Source organism: Macadamia integrifolia, unplaced genomic scaffold (genome assembly GCF_013358625.1).
Source record: "Macadamia integrifolia cultivar HAES 741 unplaced genomic scaffold, SCU_Mint_v3 scaffold1089, whole genome shotgun sequence".
In the NCBI taxonomy this organism is placed as follows: Eukaryota; Viridiplantae; Streptophyta; class Magnoliopsida; order Proteales; family Proteaceae; genus Macadamia; species Macadamia integrifolia.
This window is the reverse complement of record NW_024868081.1, coordinates 129971-148010: the sequence shown is the minus strand read 5'-3', so window position 1 is coordinate 148010 and position 18040 is coordinate 129971. Positions and strand designations below refer to the sequence as shown.

At 39.7% G+C, this 18040-nt stretch overlaps 2 protein-coding genes across 2 annotated transcripts; one reads left to right on the top strand and one right to left on the bottom strand.

Annotated features, from left to right (window-relative positions):
- Positions 1 to 1130, top strand: LOC122062687 (uclacyanin 1-like). Its single transcript, XM_042626328.1, has 2 exons — positions 1 to 231; positions 424 to 1130. The coding sequence occupies exons 1-2, from the start codon at positions 69 to 71 to the stop codon at positions 954 to 956; spliced, it is 696 nt and encodes a 231-aa protein (XP_042482262.1). The 5' UTR covers positions 1 to 68; the 3' UTR covers positions 957 to 1130.
- A 598-nt stretch (positions 1131 to 1728) lies between these two features.
- LOC122062678 (transcription factor ILR3-like) lies at positions 1729 to 16901 on the bottom strand. The gene is made up of 5 exons (XM_042626316.1): positions 16554 to 16901; positions 4069 to 4134; positions 3545 to 3622; positions 2363 to 2525; positions 1729 to 2174 (listed from the first exon to the last, which is right to left on the bottom strand). Exons 1-5 carry the CDS (start codon positions 16694 to 16696, stop codon positions 1911 to 1913), a joined length of 714 nt encoding a protein of 237 aa, XP_042482250.1. The 5' UTR covers positions 16697 to 16901; the 3' UTR covers positions 1729 to 1910.
- Between the last annotated feature and the right edge of the window lie 1139 nt (positions 16902 to 18040).

Here is an 18040-nt window from a genome sequence, read left to right as displayed (position 1 = left end):
CAAGCATTCAAATCAAACCCATTGAACCTGTGTCTGCTTGGACACCTCTCCCTTGTTTTCATAAGAAAATGGCCATGTTTAGAGCATTTCTGAACCTGGCTGTGATAGCCATGCTGGTTGAGTTTGCCGTGGGAGCAAATTACACAGTGGGAGGTACCAATGGGTGGGATCTAACCTCCAACGTACAGTCGTGGGTGGCTGCTCAATCGTTCCATGTCGGAGACAATCTGAGTAAGCTAACTTCTCCTGTTTATGTTGTGCTTTCTTATTTTACTTCCAAGTATCACATTAGCAAGGAAAGATGTTCAGAAACAGAGCTAGTTTCCCAATTTGACTTCATCCACTATTAGTCTATTAGATATAGTACTCCAATGTCTAATCTGCCCTGAATTTGATTAAGCTCTTGGGCTTCAATGCTTGCAGTTTTCCAATACTCGCAGCCTCACAATTTGCTTGAGGTTACAAAGGCAGACTATGATTCCTGCCAGGCAACCAATGCACTCCAGTCTTACAGTGACGGCAACACTGTGATCACATTAACCACTCCAGGCAAGAGATACTTCACTTGTGGAGCCCCAGGACACTGTACCCAAGGAATGAAGCTCCAAGTTAACACTCTGGCTACATCTGCTGCCACAGCTCCATCACCCACTATAGCAACTTCTCCATCCACCTTGCCAAATATTGCCACCCCTCCAATGCCAGCAATTGCCACTCCTCCATCGCCCAGCATAGAAACTTTGGCTCCATACATTCCCCCCTCAACGGCACCACTTGGATCTGATCCTAATGTGTTGTCACCCACCCTTCCCTCTCCTGAATCTCCCGGGGCGGTGCCCACTGGAACTGCTTTTCCTACACCGTCAACTCCGACTACTACCTCATCAGCTAACAGAGGCCACTTACTGTCAAAGCTGCTTATCGTCGGAATATGTCTTGGAATGATGTTGCTGTAGACATTTTAAGCTTCTGCAACATGTCTTGAGGTGTCTTCCTGTTGTAGAAATTCTTGTTAGTTCCTTTTTCTTATATATCATTCTTGTGCTGTACCCTCTCTGGCTCTCCTTCAGCCATGCCAGAAGATAGAAATTTTATTTTATCTCATCTCTTTTTATGTTTCAGATTACCAATAATGTATCTGACCCTAAACCTCTAAGGCTCCTCCGGCTTATGCACAACATTCTTATGTAGTAGTAAAGAATAGCTCCACATGAGAGAGAGTTGCTGAACTTACCGGACTTGGCCATGAGCCGTCGACATAAGGAATCCGATTGTTACCACACGGAGAGGAAGATCATGGTTTGGTTTGGCACTTTGGCCAAACTAAGCTCCCTTTTGTGAACTATTTTGTGCTAGAACACAAGTCTACCATTTTACACTTCGAGTTTGAACATGAACTCAACCACTTCAACCACTTCAACGCAGAATCCAGTCCAGAATTTGATTCTGGAATTCTAGCATCTGCCTTTAGAAAAATGTCCAGAATTTGAGAACCAGCCGGAATTTCAATTCTGAACTCTGAGTGGAATTCTGAATTTGAATCGTCCAAACGCAATTCTGATTCTCGACTCAGAGTCCGAGAATCAGAACTCGAAATAATAACTCCCGGAATGAATATCTTGTTACGGCAAGACAACAGTCCTACGAATTATATTCACAGGGAGCAACTAAGGATTAAGAACCCAAGTGCATGTATCAACACAGGCATGGGGCGGAGGTACAAACAGCTAGAGACCAATACTAAATTACCAGATTTGCTTATTGACATTTACAAGCTCTCAAGCATCAATCAGAGGGGAATTTCCCCTGGAAACCCACACCCAATTAATCCAGCTTTTCTGACTCCAAGAAATATAACATAGTCAACATGGAGTGAAAGGAACTAAATGAAGATCAATCATTGAAATCTATTAAGCAACTGGTGGACGGAGAACATGATCTTGTGAGGTGTCAACAGCAGCTGGTGGCATGAACTGCCACATTGCAACTCCAGGGTAACCAACGAAAGGCATCAGCTTGTTGGCAGTAGGGCCTTGGGGAACAAATGCAGCCGGGATGGGAGAAGGGTGAGGCAGGAACCCTGGTTGAGCATTCATTGCTTTAACTTGTTGCTCCAGCTTCTCCTTCTCGGACTTTAGCCGCTGCTTCTCATCACGAAGCTCATTCTTCTCAGCCTACAAAGAATGATAATTCAATAAAAAGCACACGAAACAACCTAATGTTACTCACTTCCTAAACAAACATCAGCACCATCCAGGCAAGCAACAAGAAAATTATGGGCAGGATGGAAGGGAAATTAAGTGTACAATCAAATGAGCAATAATACAAAACGTGCAGAGAATGCAAGAAGTTGTGGGCTCACTTTCAACTCTTTAATTTTCTCCTGCAGGCTTTCATTTGACTCCTTCAGTTTCTGGGCTTCATTGCGCAACTGAGTCACCATGCGAACAGCATCACTCAAAATAGCTGCCTTGTCCATTTTTGGTGGTCTTCCAGGCTCAAGGATAGAACCCAAATCCAGGAACCTTGCAGTCACACCAAAGTTACTGTGTGAGAGAGAGAGAGAGGTTGCGATGGATTGGATCAGGTTGGGACTGCCCAGCCCAAACCCAAAGAAATGGAATTCTTCAGCAATAGTCAGGTGGGTTATGGTGCTCATCTTCTTTTTCCTGGGTGGGAGAGGGAACAGGGCACCAAAAGGAAAAAGGGACTGGGCCTTGATCATAGGGATGTCAAATATTCAGGATTGGCTATATCTATTCCACGACCAATTACAATTAGATTTCAGTCTTGTTAGGTCTGTGTCCTAGTAGCAGAGCAGACTGACCAAAATATGAGGTAGCAAATAAGGAATTCATCTTATACACTCAAAATCTACATTTTAAAACCACCAGGAACTTGAATTTTTATAATGAGAGGGTTGGGCATGCCACAGAAAGCTGGCGGCATGCACCAATCACAAGGCTGGTCCAGCTGGACACAGAAGGGCAATGGGGTCTTTTCCAAAGGAGGAGAGAGGATGACATGACACATGCAGGGCACCATGGCAGCATGCTCAGCCTATTTCCCTTTTATAATTGACAACTAAAATAAAGAGGTAAAAGATCACTACTAAAGCTAAAGAAACAGACCAATTTAACCTTGAAACTTCATAATATATTCATACATTCCTAAACGAATCAGGTGCTCATCAATAGAACCAATCACTAATCAGGTATCAGCACATTATAACCTCACCCAATCCTATTATCAGATCCATGATATGGAACTCAACCCACTAAATGAGGTTGTGCTCACTGGTCAATCTGAAAAATGGGTCTCCATTGGCACCCACTCACTAGAAGTTAGGTGACAAGAAGGTCATGGCTAGTTGGGGAATTACAGCCCACTCAACCCAGATTTTGAGAGGCTTGGGACTACCTAACCCTCAACGTATTCAAATAGAAATAAAATAAAAGGATGATGGGTGGGTTGAATGCAGCATTGGTATAAGAAGAGAAAAGGGGCAGAAGAGAGAGAGAAAGGGGGGGGGGGGGGGGCATACCTGTCATTCAGCCTATCTCTCCGCATTTTCTCCCTACATGCTTTGGACCCAGGAGCACAGCATGATTCCGACCTCACCCTGCAACAGAAATCTCTTATAAGTTAAAGAGTATAACAGACAAGGGGTACACTAGTGTTCGTATATGTCACAGAGAGACGCAAAAGAAACCTAACTTGCTGAAGTGCCACACAGTTGTAAAACTCAATCAGTTGGAAACAACATACAAAATAAATTCTTGGCAAAAACAAGTTCAAAGTATCTCCGATACCGATACGATACCCTCCGATACGTATCTTAAATTTAGCCGACCAATACCAATACTTTAATCCTTGATCTTTAGCATATCTTAGCGTATCTCTAATACAATACGATACCCTCCAATACGTATCTTAAATTTAACCGACCGATACAGCGACCAATACCAATATTTTAATCCTTGGGACTCGTCACCCATGGCAACAAGACATCATTGTAATTGAATCAGGCTATGCACCATCAGTCTAACAAAATATACAGGAATGTACCTTTTTCGGGAGCCCATTTCCTTCAAGGCATCTGAATCCTCCCCCAAGAAACCATCAATTTCCACACTGTAAAAGATAGATTAGCCATCAAAATATAATTAAATAATGACTATACAGATAAAAAGTATTAGAAATATAACACATGAACAGGTAGCACTTAGTTTGTCATCTGTCATCCACAATGAAACATTAATGGTTTCTGGACAAATTTTTCCATGTTTTATATACAAAATAAATAAAGGAAAAATCAGTTGTAACCTAAGTTGGTGAAAAATAAGTTGTAATCTTACATTTTTACCCTTCTAGTAAAGGGGTGTGGTGCGTATGTTTTTAACCAAGCATCTTACAAATAGATTTTGTAACTGGAGTCTGGACATTTTTACCCCCATATACTGACGTGGAATCTAGAATAAAAGGTGTAATTATGTGATTTCACAACAGGAAAGTGTGTGTGTGTGTGTGTGTGTGTGTGTGTGTGTGTGTGCAGAGGAGGGGGTTAGAGATGCAACAGCAGCCGAGAGGGGAGAGAGAGAGAGAGAGAGAGAGAGAGAGAGAGATGAAGCCGGAGGGGAGAGGTGAGAGAAAGCCGGAGACAGAGGGGAAAACCATGGGGGGTATTCCTAAGAAACATTTATCACCTCAACAAGCTTGAAGGAACAATGACAGACGAGTTCAGGGTTTCTGGAGTCTCTGCGTGAGATGAACCTGGAGAACAACAGAATGAGGGAAGGTGTCCTTTCTCTGCTAAATTTTCAGCTAGAATTGGAGAAAAGTTAAGTATAGTGGGGATCCTAATCTTCGCATCGAGGGGGACGTAGCTCACCTCAAAATTGCGGTTGTTTGGGGTACTTGAAAAACTGCAACAAACCCAATGTAAAGAGGTTGAGGGTGTGGGGATTCAAGGAACTAGAATGCAAGCAGAAGTCCCAATACCATTAAGATTCAGCAGCCAAGGAAACGGAGGAATTGGAACTCTGAAGAACAGGTCACACCGGTAGAGACAACAGCGCAAGACAGGAAATCTATTGACCAGTTCATTAGTCTTCTGAAAAGGTTTGTACAACTAAAGGGTTGTCAATTGAAAAGGTCACAGTCAAGCTGCTTCAAATCAATTGATGTTACCATGAGTTTCTGGATAATTTCAGCATCACCACTTCATCAAAGTCGTTGGGAACCCAAGTTTCTTTGGCTTCCGACCATGACCATCAATTACTAGAATTTCCCAGCCAACAATAGAGCCAATTGATTCCAATCAGACTCAGCAGAGGTTAACCATCCAGATTGCTTAACCAGCCCAATTGTCGATCTTTTGAAAAATGGAATCAAGCCATGAGTCTACATAGTGACCAGTAAATGTTTCGGATTTCATGAGGGAAAGGTTTTGGTTATTACAAATGACAGAATCACTTTCTAAACATGCTTGTTGCTAGCCTTGATTTATGGGTCATTGATTCAATACACAAATCATGCCAGATGTACAAAAGGGCTGATAGCCACGTTCAGATTTTAAGTGTGTTTGAACTTCGAAGTTTGTTGTCATGGTAACCGTGATTCTCAATATTAATGAAACAGAATAGAAATAATCCATCATGGAAAACCAAACTGAAAGGAAGGTGTTTATACACACTAAAACCATATCAATGCCTACAAGTACGTGAGATGGACTTCAAGGTCTGGTTCATGTATGTAAGTATATTCATGTGGTAAGTTGCAAGAGAAGAGGGGCGGGAGGGCAGGAGGCCTTAAGTGGAGGGGAGAGAGGAAGGAGAAGAGAGAGCTAGAGCCGGAGTGATGCTGATGCCTTGGCTTGGCTGGACCAAACTGACCCACTATGAAGGCCTAAGCCAAGACAACCAACCCAAACCAATATTCTGGTTTGGCAATGGTTGGTAGTTGATAATTAGGGAAGCAATCTTAGTATAGTAGATTCTTTTTTGTTTTAGACGTAGTTTCTTTTGGAATTAGCTAGTTTCTAATTTTAGAGTAGTTTCTACTAATTGTTTTGATTTTCCTTTATATTAGACATGTAATCGACGGAGCAATGGGGATTTAGAGTTTGAAGTTTGAGTGGAATAATTTTTGAGAGCCTACGTGACTCTAGTTTTGTGTGATTTCCCTTCTTCTTCCTCTGTTCTTCTTCTCCTTCTTATCATTCTCTCTCTTGCTGGCTGACCCTGGGCAATAGTTGCAGCACCAAACAAGTGGATCGATCTCCCTCACTCTTGAACTGCTTGGACTGAGACTTTGATTGAGGGTTCTCTACCTATAGGAGACTCAAACCCTTTGAGTCCTTAATCCTGTGGTGAAAAACAAGACCTGCAACAAGTCTGAAACCCAATCTACTGCCAGGTCTTACTATCAGAGATTCTCGCTGCTCACATGCTTGATCTTTGGACCAATTGTTGACTAGAATCAAGAGGCCCCTTTGAGAAGAACCTTCACCTGAAATTTCAATCCTAACAAAGAAGAGTTGAAAGAGATCTCTCCTTCACAAGCTGCTGGTCTTTCCACCATTGCAGACTGTCTAAGGAAGAAGAAGACTGACTCGTAGGTTTTGTTTAGAGCATCTAATCTCTAGTTTGACCATATTACCCCTTCCTTTACCTATTATTCTCTCTTGTCCTAATTTTATTCCTAATTCCTGAATCACCCTTTCTACTAGCATATGGTACCCATTGCTTATGCCTTTAAGTTCAATCTCATTACAAGTCTGCCACTCCCTTCTAAATTTTCATATAATTACAATGCTGCCACTCTGTTTTAAAACTACAAGGTATTTACTATTTTGCTATTAGTGCTTGTGGTTTGAATCGTCTCGCACTTGGAAGGGCCCTAAGCCATCTGACTCGGGTAATCGAATCCCAGATCCGCATTATGGAGAGGTGGAAGGCAGAGGGAGGGAGAACGGAGCCAAAGAAGAAGAAGAGAAGGAGGAGGAGGGGAAAATACAAAAAGAGTCCTACCTCAAACAGTTGGTAAGCAATGTGGGTTGGACAAAAAAGTCCGGTTACAATACATTATTGTAACGGGTTGGTTACAAACAGCTTTACCCTTAATAAAACACACTTCTTCTTACAATGAGGGTAAAATAGAATCATTTCACGTGTGTACTCGGAAAGTAAACCAATGACAGCTCTTGAGAATGACATAATGGTAAGTTACTATCTAATTATTCTAAAAACCCTTTTTACCCCTGGATTATAGAACTTTTGGGAATAAGACAAAGGCAATTAAAAGAAGTTTTTTCTCAGTTTACCACTTTGGTTACAACAAGATGCACCCAGAAATAAATGTAGGGAAAATAAATAACATTATGTAACTGATCTCACAGTATGAGAAATTTAAACCATGCTATAAGAGTGTAGAACCAACCCCCCTTTTCCTCGCTTTCCTTCTGAACCCTAAGCAAAGGATCTTCAGCAGCCACTGATCTAGAGCAGCCTGGCCTCATCCCTGCCTCTCACCTTCCCTTTTTCCTCTCTCATCCTCTCCCTCACCTCTCCTACTCTCTCTCTCTTCTTCTTCATTCTGTCACTCTCTCCCTCTCTCTTCTTCCTCCTCACCTCCCTTTCTCTGCTTCTTCATCCTTGGTCTAAGCATCGTCAATTAGAGTTGCGACTTGGCCGCCATCCCATAGGTCACCATACCCGATAGGCCTGTCTAAGCTCGTTTGGTTTCCTGCTTAGCCAGCGACCTCGACACCTCCAGTCCCATTCGCCTGCTCTTTCCTCAGACGCAGTCTTGCACCGTCGTCGCTTGGTCGCTAACCAGCCCCACATAACCACCGCCTGAAGTGTTTAGTTTGCTTAGCTAACGCCGATTTGTTGCCAGCTGCATGACCAGAAGCCTGTTAGGCTGCCATGTATGCTCGGCCGGCAACCGCTTCGCCATCGCCCTTTGCAAGGCCCGTGCCCTCCATCGTGGCTGTCACTTCCGCTAGGCCAACTACTCGCTTGGCCGTGGTCCTTTGCAAGGCCAGCGCCCTGCCACCGTGGCTTCCCTCTTGACGGTGGTGCTCTCTTGGTGGCTGAAGAGATGCAAAGATGAGATAGTTTGTTAGGGTTTGTGGAACCCTAACTGGAATTGACTTGGTTGCCCTTGCTTGTAATGGGCTTCCTTTTTTTGCCTATAGCCCATGTGGACTTTCAGTTTTAATGGGCATGTTAGTGACATGTTTTGAGTCTTTCAGCCCATGTGGGCCTTGGATGTAGTCTTTTATGGGCTTTTGTTACCCTTAATGGGTTTGTAATTTCCCCTTTGGAGCTATATTCTCCCTCAACCTTCTTTTAATGCATTTATTATTCACCCAAAAAAAAAAAAAAAAAATTAACCAGGCTACAGACAAAAACATTTGTCAGATTTGTTTCCAATGGATTAATAGAAACTACATGAAGTAGGAAGGTATTTTTGCAAGCCATTCTCTCCATCTGATGCATGGCAGCTCAGTCGTCCCCAAAAGTTTGCAGACATGTCCACACCACCCAAAATTCAAATGGTCAGTTGAGTTTCAACTTAAAAGCAGACCACCAAGCAGCAGAACCATAGGTCAATATTTAGAATTAGATTCTGATGGGTACTGGACAAGTTTGACTATGAAAAATCAAGAAATGGCCAACCCACAGAGTTCTATCCAATTGTAGAAATAGCCATATCAGCCTTCCATATCGCTCAAATAGGTGACCAACTAGATGGACAGCAAATAATTCAACGGGAAAAGTCCAATAAATTGTGGTCGGTATGGGTGAATTTAAATATAAGATTTGAAATGTAATCAATCCAGAAGGTGTATACCTACATAGGCCAAATCAAACCATACACAGGCCCACCTAACCGTAGCTTGAACCAAGACAAGAACCAGAGCAATGGGAAGTGTCTGGACCCAGGTTCTGGCTTAGGACCTGAGTTTGGTCTATTGTCTTCATTTCCTAGGTCCTAGGCCAGAACCTGGGTCCAAACACTTCCCACGGTTCTGGTTCTGGACCTGGTTCAAGCCAGGCTCCGGCAGTCCTGTGTATGGTTTTTGGCCTATTTAAGGCTTAGGTGAGATCTTCTAGAAATTGTGTTTCCTAGTAGTTACTATCTTCTATTATTGTAATAGTTACTTAGTTTCTAAATTAATAGCTAAGAGTTGCTACTTTTATTGTTTTCCCTTTTGAGTAGTGCTGTCCACATAGGGAAGGTTCTAGTTGGTTGCTATTTTCCGTCTTTAGGTTTTTTATTTAAACAATGTACTGTTGTAACAGAAGAGATGGTTGAGAAATAAAGTTCGCTTTTCTTTGGTTCAGTGATGAATCTAGACAGATAGCAGAGGTGAAGTTGTAACAACTCTTTGTGGTGATTCCAGTCAGACGCTATTGTGGTGATTCAATAGGTTTTGTATCGTGGTGATGCCATTCCCGTAGGCCAAGTGGTGAAGCATTTAGTCATATCCCTTTCTTTTTCTTTCCTTTTTTCCCAGATGTTTAAAAAAAAAGTGTTATGAGAATTTTTTTTTTTTTTTGTTAACACTGGTTTGTCCCTATATGCAATCTTGTTGTTATTGATCTTCCACTGGTTCTAGATCCATTTTGCAGCCCTGATATGAGTTTTGTTACAAGCGTACCTCTACATTGATACCTATTTTCTAAAAGTTTCTAATGACTGAGATTATTAGCTATTTTCTGTCCACCTTAGTTTCTAAATCTGAACAATGTTTCTATTTTGAGTTTGAATTTCTATTTCTTGGTTGCTACTTGCATATTTTCTGTTAGTTACTAAAACTGGTCTCTCATTTGGTGACTTGGTATATTTGAGAGTATCCCATATCTTCAAATCTGACCATTAGATCAATATAAGATTTAATAGACTTGTTATCCTTGAGAAATAGACCATTCAACTTGGGTCTAATCTCTCTTCTGTATAGTGAAACATCTTCTTCGTCGCCCGAGAACGTAGCACACCACCTCAGTGTGTGAACCTCGTTAAATCTCTTGTCGTACGGATCTATTGTCTCTTTATTTTTCGTATTTCTTGATGTTTGATCTAACAAACTGATCTCAGAGCTTTGGGTTACTTCGATCCATGGCTTCAACGAAATACGATATTAATAGGTTCGATGGCAACATCAGTTTTAGTCTATGGCAAGTTCGAATGATGGTTGCTCTTACACAGCAGGGTTTGAAGAAAACCCTATTTGGGAAGGCGAAGAAACCTACAACTATGTCCGATAATGATTGGAACGATTTGGATGATAAAACCCTTTCAGCTATTCAGTTGTGTTTTTCGAATGATGTTCTACAGGAAGTTCTCTCAGAGAAAACGGCTGCAAAGTTATGGGTGAAATTAGAAAATCTCTATCTCACCAAATCCCTCGCCAATAAGTTGAGATTGAAGCAACAACTATATACCCTTCATATGGGTGAAGGTATTTCTATTAAATCCCACATATCTAAGTTTAATTCTATTGTTATTGATTTAAAAATGATATATGTTAAAATAGACGATGAAGATTTGGCCCTATTATTGGTATGTTATCTGCCTCCATCTTATAAGCATTTTAAGGATACTATGATTTATGGTAGAGAGACAATCTCTATTGAGTATGTCAAAACGAATCTACAAAGTAAGCATAAGATTGATGATGAGTTGACGTCTATCAATAAATCTGATGGTATTGGTTTGGTAGCTAGAGGGAGAACAAATGAAAAGGGTCCAGATGGTGACAAAAAGAAGACTAGATCAAAATCTAAAGAAAAGAATTTGACCTGCAATTACTGTAAGAAAAATGGTATATTAAATCTGAATGCTATAAGCTTTTAAATAAGCAGAAAGCAGGTGGTGGTGCTCAAAATCAACAGAAAAAATATGATTCTGCAAAAGCTAGTATTGTTGAAGATGAAAGTGAGTCTGATATGCTTTTGGTGACTGATGACAGAGTCAGACCACAAGATGAATGGATTCTTGACTCTGGTTGTTCCTACCATATGTGTCCGAATCGTGAATGGCTCTCCACATACGAATCAGTTCGAGGTGAAGTTGTGTTGATGGGAAATAATGCTTCTTGTAAGACTGTTGGAATGGGAACGATCAATATCAAGATGTATGATGGCATTGTCAGAACCTTGTCTAATGTTAGACATATTCTTGATTTGAAGAACAATCTCATCAGTTTAGACACTCTTGATTCAAATGGGTGCAAGTATACAGCTGAAGATGGAATCATGAAGATCAGCAAGGGTGTTCTCTTGTTGATGAAAGGAATCAAGGTTGGCAGTTTAAATGTGTTACAGGGTACTACAGTCATTGGGTCTGTAGCAACTTCATCATCTATGTCTGACTCAGATGTCACAAATTTATGGCACATGAGGTTAGGCCATATGAGTGAAAGAGGGATGGCATCATTAAGTAAAAGGGGGCTTGTTGTGTGGTCAGAATACAGGAACAATGGAGTTCTGTGAGCATTGTGTGTTTGGGAAGCAGAAGAGAGTCAATTTCAGTACTGCTATTCACAGGACCAAGGGAGCTGGTGCAAGGTACTTGCTTACTTTCATTGATGATTTCTGTAGGAAAGTTTGGGTCTATTTCTTAAAGCACAAAAATGAAGTATTTGTCACTTTCAAACAGTGGAAGAATTTGCTTGAGAAGCAAACAGGAAAACAAATTAAAAGGTTGAGAACCGATAATGGCCAAGAGTTCTATGAGGTGACTTTATTGAGTTCTGCAAAAATGAAGATATTGCAAGACGCCATACAGTTGTTAAAACACCCTAGCAGAATGGAGCGGCAGAGCGTATGAATAAAACCTTGCTAAAAAAGGCAAGGTGTATGTTATCAAATGCAGGATTGGGCAAGGAGTTCTGGGCATAAGCAGTTAACACAGCAACCTTGTTGGTGAATCGATCTCCTTGCACAGCTATTGAGTGCAAGACTCTAGAGGAAGTTTGGTCAGGCAAACCTGCAGACTACTCATTTAAAAGTATTTGGATGTCCTGCTTATGCACATGTGAATGAAGGGAAGTTAGAACTTAGGGCTAAGAAATGCATTTTTCTTGGGTATGGATCTGGAGTGAAAGGATACAGGTTGTGGTGTCCTGATCCAAAGTCTCCAAAATTTCTTATTAGCAGAGATGTTACCTTTGATGAATCTGCTATGTTGCATCCCAAGAAAAAAGCTCATATTCATTGTGATGAAGGTCAAGAAAAATCTAGAGAGAAGGTGGAGTTTGAAATTGGTGGTTCATCTTCAAACAAAGCACTACCTACTTCAGTTCAGTTGCCTACTTTTACTGAAGGAGATGTGCTCAAGAGAATCAAGAAGAAGTGCAATACATCACCAAAGATAAACCAACGAGAAATATTAGGCAACCACAAAAGTATGGGCATACTGAATTTGTTTCTTATACATTGTCTGTTGCAGATACGATTGAAAATAGTGAGCCTACAACATATTCTGAAGCTATTACTTCAATTGATTCTAAAAATGGTTGATTACCATGAATGAGGAGATGGAATCTCTTCATAAAAATCAACTTGATGTGAACACAACATTCTTGCATGGCGAACTAGAAGAACAGATTTATATGCATCAACTTGAAGTGTTCGTTATAGAAAGTAAGGAGGACCATGTATGCTTGTTGAAGAAGTCCTTATATGGTTTGAAATAGTCTCTTAGACAGTGGTATAAAAGGTTTGATTCAGTTATGGCTAGTTTTGGATACAGCAGGTGTCAATATGACTATTGTGTTTATTTCAGAAAGCTCTCTAATGGGCCGTTCATATATTTGTTGTTTTATGTTGATGATATGTTGATTGCAGCAAGAGACAGGAATGAGGTCAACAGGTTGAAGGAACAATTAAGTTCTGAATTTGAGATGAAAGATTTGGGGGCAGTAAGGAAGATCCTTGGTATGGAAATCAAAAGGGTGTTAGAAAAGCAGGGAAGTTGTGGCTATCTCAACAGAAGTAAACTAAGAAAGTATTGGCTCATTTTGGCATGAAAGATGCTAAACTTGTAAGTACTCCTCTTGCATCTCAATTTAGACTTTCAGCTACTCTATCACCTAAGACAGATGAAGAGGTGGAGTACGTGTCACGTCTTCCATACTCTAGTGCAGTTGGCTCCGTTATATATGCTATGGTTTGCACTCGTCCCAACATTTCACAAGCTGTCAGGTGGTGAGCAGATATTTGTCACGTCCAGCTAAAGCTCATTGGGAAGCAGTGAAGCGGATACTTAGGTACTTAAAAGGGACCTATGGTGTTTGTTTGGAGTTTGGGAGGAATAGTGATAGTTTATCTGGTTATATTGATTCAGATTATGCAGGTGATCTTGATAAGAGGAGGTCACTCACAGGTTATGTATTTACTCTTGGAGGAAGTACGATTAGTTGGAAAGCTACTTTACAGGCTACAGTTGCATTATCTACTACTGAAACAGAGTATATGGCAGTGACTGAGGCAATTAAAGAAGCTATTTGGCTTAGAGGTTTGTTGGGAGAACTTAGCATGAATCATGGGGTGACTGTTATCCATTATGATAGCCAGAGTGCTATTCACTTTACTAAAGATTCGATGTATCATGAGATGACAAAGCACATTGATGTTCGGTATCATTTCCAAAGAGATAATTGCTCAAGATAATATTCAAGTGTTGAAGATTGGTACTGAAGACAACCCAGCTGATATGTTGACTAAGCCTTTGTGTGTTGGTAAGTTCGAGCATTGCTGGAACTTACTTGGTGTTTACCATGAGTTTAGCCCTTTAGAGGGCTATTGGAAAAGATGAAGATATTAGCTATTTGTTTGTTTGTTAGAGGAGAATTCAATCCAAGGTGGAGATTTGTTAAGTTTCTTTCGTTTTCTTGACCCGTTTTGAAGATTGACCCGATCCGACATATTTTGGAAGTGGCCCAAATGGAAAGTTTTCTGAGATCTGTGACAGAAGTAGATCGGCCCAAGCCTGGAGCCCATCACTGATCTCGTATGGGGGTACGGGGGCATGGTTCGACCGGATCGATCGCAACCCGATGGGTCGACCCACGACTTGGAGTATATAATGTACTGTTGTCTTATTGAGAAAGTCATTGTATTTTGGGGGTTTATCGAGCTAGGGTTTCAAGGCGAGTTTTCTCGCCACTGCTTGGGTGTAATCTCTCTTCTACATAGTGAAATATCTTCTTCTTCGCCCGAGGACGTAGCACACCACCCTGGTGTGTGAACCTCGTTAAATCTCTGTGTCGTGCAGATCTATTATCTGTTTATTTTTCGTATTTCTTGGTGTTTGATCAAACACATTATATGTATATCTCAAGAAGTTCCAGTTGCAGGTAATATTCCTAGCCTTTCTGATTCTTATCTCTCAATCACCCACAAGATACATAGTTTGACGTATCAAATCACATCTTTGGATGAAACATTCTGGAACAGCAGGCCAAAACTCATCAACACTAAAAACTACACATCACCCTTTAGTTAAAATTAAACGATCGAAGCTTCTAGACTCTGGAAATCTTTTACTCATGGGATGAGAACAGGATAACATGAAAACATGCTTCTTAAAATATTCTAGATCATCATTTGAATAGATCTTACAATTAATATTATGAATCATGTGATTCAGACCAACCTTATATTACAAAATATTAAAAATAGATCTACGTTTCTTTTAACAAGAGTACTACCACACCTGCAATGTAATTTAAGAATTCAAGTCCCCAATCAGGTCAAATCTAGGGTTTGAATTTCCTGTATCACGTAAAACAATGAAAAGTAACTCATACATGCATTTGGTTTCCTTAATGAAAGACAGTGGCCAAGTTGGATACTACATGGAAGCATCACAACGACACACAACCTAATTACAAAAGGCTGCTACAATTGCCTTCACATTTCAAAAAAAAAATAAGTACACGAAGTAAACCAAAATCCCTTAGATTTCACAAAAAGATTGGGAAAGGTCTAGTTAGTAGGGAAAATACAAAATAAGCATGAATATTCTTAAAAGAAATAGAGAATCACAAAAATAGAGTATTATGTGGACCATCTTTAGGCACTACCACATCAGTGATGACATATTTAAAATTAAGGCTTCAAGAAGTCAAATTGGGGATGTTGTCTAACCAAAAACTGATGTTGGTAGTGTTGGACCAAGGGAAGTTTATAATGCTATCTGATCATCAATTAACAGCAGACAAGTCCCTAGAAGCAAGCACTAGTTGCTTCACGCAAGAAAAATGAATAAACATGGATTCTTCCAAATAGATGATGACATGCTAAGAACAGGGGGTGGACAAGAGCTGCCATTAGCACATTGACAGATCAATGATTCTTTAAAATATGCAGTGTTAAGAGATGGATTAAGGATTTGTAAATATAGAAGTAGCAGGATGGATAGGAAGAAATAGGTTTTGCACTCCAATGAGATTCATATCTATTATTCTTCAGGGTGGGATATCTAAATGTACTTTGGTAAGTGTTTGAGGGTTGTTGAAGCACCTTTTTTCACTCCTAGACTCCTAGTAAAGTATGTCTAAGGCTGTGTTTGGTAGCCAAGAAAAGAAAAAAAAAATACAAAAATTGTACTTTTTTTCTTTGTTAAAGAAATTCCGTTTGTGCTTGGCATGTCCTGAATCAAGAGAAGATTCTTTTTTGAATTTCAAAATTCACCTTGGGAGTGGTGATGTTTTCTTTTGCTACCAAAAATCGAACTCTTGCCAAAAACACAAAAAAACATAAGAAAATGCAAAACTTTTCTTTTCTTTTCTTCTAATGGTAGCCAAACATACATGCTTTTTTATTTTCTTACCATTTCATTTATTTTCTTTCTTTTCTTCTCTTTTCTAGATTCTTTTTTTCTTTTCTTCTCTTGGCTAACAAACACAGCGGAAGCAAACACCAACTGCAACTATTTCTTACCTATTGGATGCGGCAAGGAATACACAAAAAGATTGGAAAATTCAACCAACTACCACCCATGGTAAAGTATGACTAATCAAAAAGAACCAAGTACGACTATTCATCATCTAATTTACATGCACAAAGAACATGTACCCCAGGCCCACGAAATTCAATTTAAAAAACGATTCATACTGATGATTCTACTGAACCTTAATTTTAATCACTGGGCTTTCTGTCCTGCTCGTGGAAGAAAACCATAAATCCTTATCTACAATCTCAACTGTCCTGGTTCAGATTCAAGCACCTATCAATATTTAAAAGAACACAACCATTCAACGTGATTCCTCAAAAGAATTCTTTACCACACATTACATAGATTAATCATCAAAAGAAAAAATACCAATTACCAAAAGAATAGGAAAAAGGACACCCAAATAAGAAATTTATATGCAATTCTACTAAAGCCGAACATTTCTCTGTTTATTCAAACACCAGGGTTTTTGTAAATTGAAACCATGGGATAGAAAACGGATAGTTAGTAGATGATCCAGTGCAGATTTCTCTGTTCATTCAATAAATAGAATGAAAGATTTTGAGAGCAGACCAACAAACCTGACAGTAGATGAACCGTTCAAGCCCTGTGAAGGAGGCCAGTGAAAACCGGTTACCGGAGCCTGAAATTCGCCGCCTGATACAGGAACATCGTCAATAACGCCATAATCATAGAGCCAGTTATGGTTTTCAGGAGAAATCATCTCCAATCAATCGCCGGAAACCTAGTTTTCCGGCTAAAACAAACCGGCAATTTTCGAGCACGTTTTGCCAAGAGTCTTCAGGCAATCGTAGGAGAGAGAGGCTGGGGGCAAAGGAGAAAAAGAGTGGGTGTCCCTTTCAATTGAGAAAACGAACGGAGTAGGAAAGTTTTGGATTTTGATTTGAATGATTTGATGGGTGACGGAGTTTTCTTTTTTTTTTTTTTTTTTTTTTTTAATAGGTCAAGATGATGAATGATGAATGGCGAACGGCGTCGGAGCTTGGATACGGAGGTGCGATTCATGGATTTAGCGGACGGTATCGGTATCGGTATCTGTCGATACAATCCAGATTGAATTGAATTGGTATACGTAGAATAGTTTTTCTTAATTTATAATTTTTTATTATTTTATCCCTAAAACTCTACGAATAACTTATCCAAATTGATCAAGGATAGATGATCGATTTCCACCTACATCAAATCCGATACAGGCAATTCAATACAGATACTTGAAATTATAGGTGAGAATGAAAGCTTCCCATGGTCCCATAGCGCCACAAGTGGATGAAGATTAAAAAAATAATAATAATAAAAAATAAAAAATTCAGTGTAATCAAAGATGGTTATGAAAAGACTATAACCATCTGTATTATATTTTTAAGTGGAAAACATTTTTAATGATCAAATAATGGAAAAATGATTTCTGTGATGATTTTTTTTTTTTTTTTTGCCACGGTTGTTGGGGGGGGGGGAGTATGGTTTCTGCACCCTAGATATATGGAGCCAAATGATTAGTCCACCCTTATAAAATTGAAATGATAATACTATATGGAGCCAAATGATTAATCCACCGTTATAAAATTGAAATGATAATTCTATTATTGTTTGCGCTTCTATTAGTTCCCTCACATACTCAAGAGCCACATTTCTTCATAGAAAACACTTCCACTTGAATAGTAAGTCGTTTTCAAAATACAGTGTATGCAAAAAAGAAAACTGCATGATAACCCATGCATCGAGATACATTGCATATGATATTACAGCCCATTTCCTTTGAAATAAAAATTCTCATTTATGTTGATGCCTTTGTATATGCTCTCATTGGCCCCCACCCTCTAAGGGTGTCAATTTAGAATTGAAATCGAAACCTAAAATTGAAATCAACCATTTCAAACTAAATCAAGTTGAATCGAAACAAATCTTTGTTCTGATTTGGATTTAAAGTCTGAAATCTTTTCTCGATTTGATTCAGTTTTAATTTAAAGGCTGAAAGTGAAACTATTGGTTTGAATCGAAATTGATCGAATTATCCATTTTCAAACCGAATCAGATTTCGCTAAGTTCT

What these genes read in the sequence shown, in the direction of transcription:
- LOC122062687 (XM_042626328.1), top strand. Translation starts at nt 69, where the DNA reads ATGGCCATGTTTAGAGCATTTCTGAACCTGGCTGTGATAGCCATGCTG. An exon ending in CCATGTCGGAGACAATCTGA is followed by an intron (nt 232 to 423) that starts GTAAGCTAACTT and finishes CAATGCTTGCAG; the next exon opens with TTTTCCAATACTCGCAGCCT.
- LOC122062678 (XM_042626316.1), bottom strand. Translation starts at nt 16,696, where the DNA reads ATGATTTCTCCTGAAAACCATAACTGGCTCTATGATTATGGCGTTATT. An exon ending in GAAATGGGCTCCCGAAAAAG is followed by an intron (nt 3,623 to 4,068) that starts GTACATTCCTGT and finishes TTTCTGTTGCAG; the next exon opens with GGTGAGGTCGGAATCATGCT. An exon ending in AGAAAATTAAAGAGTTGAAA is followed by an intron (nt 2,175 to 2,362) that starts GTGAGCCCACAA and finishes CATTCTTTGTAG; the next exon opens with GCTGAGAAGAATGAGCTTCG.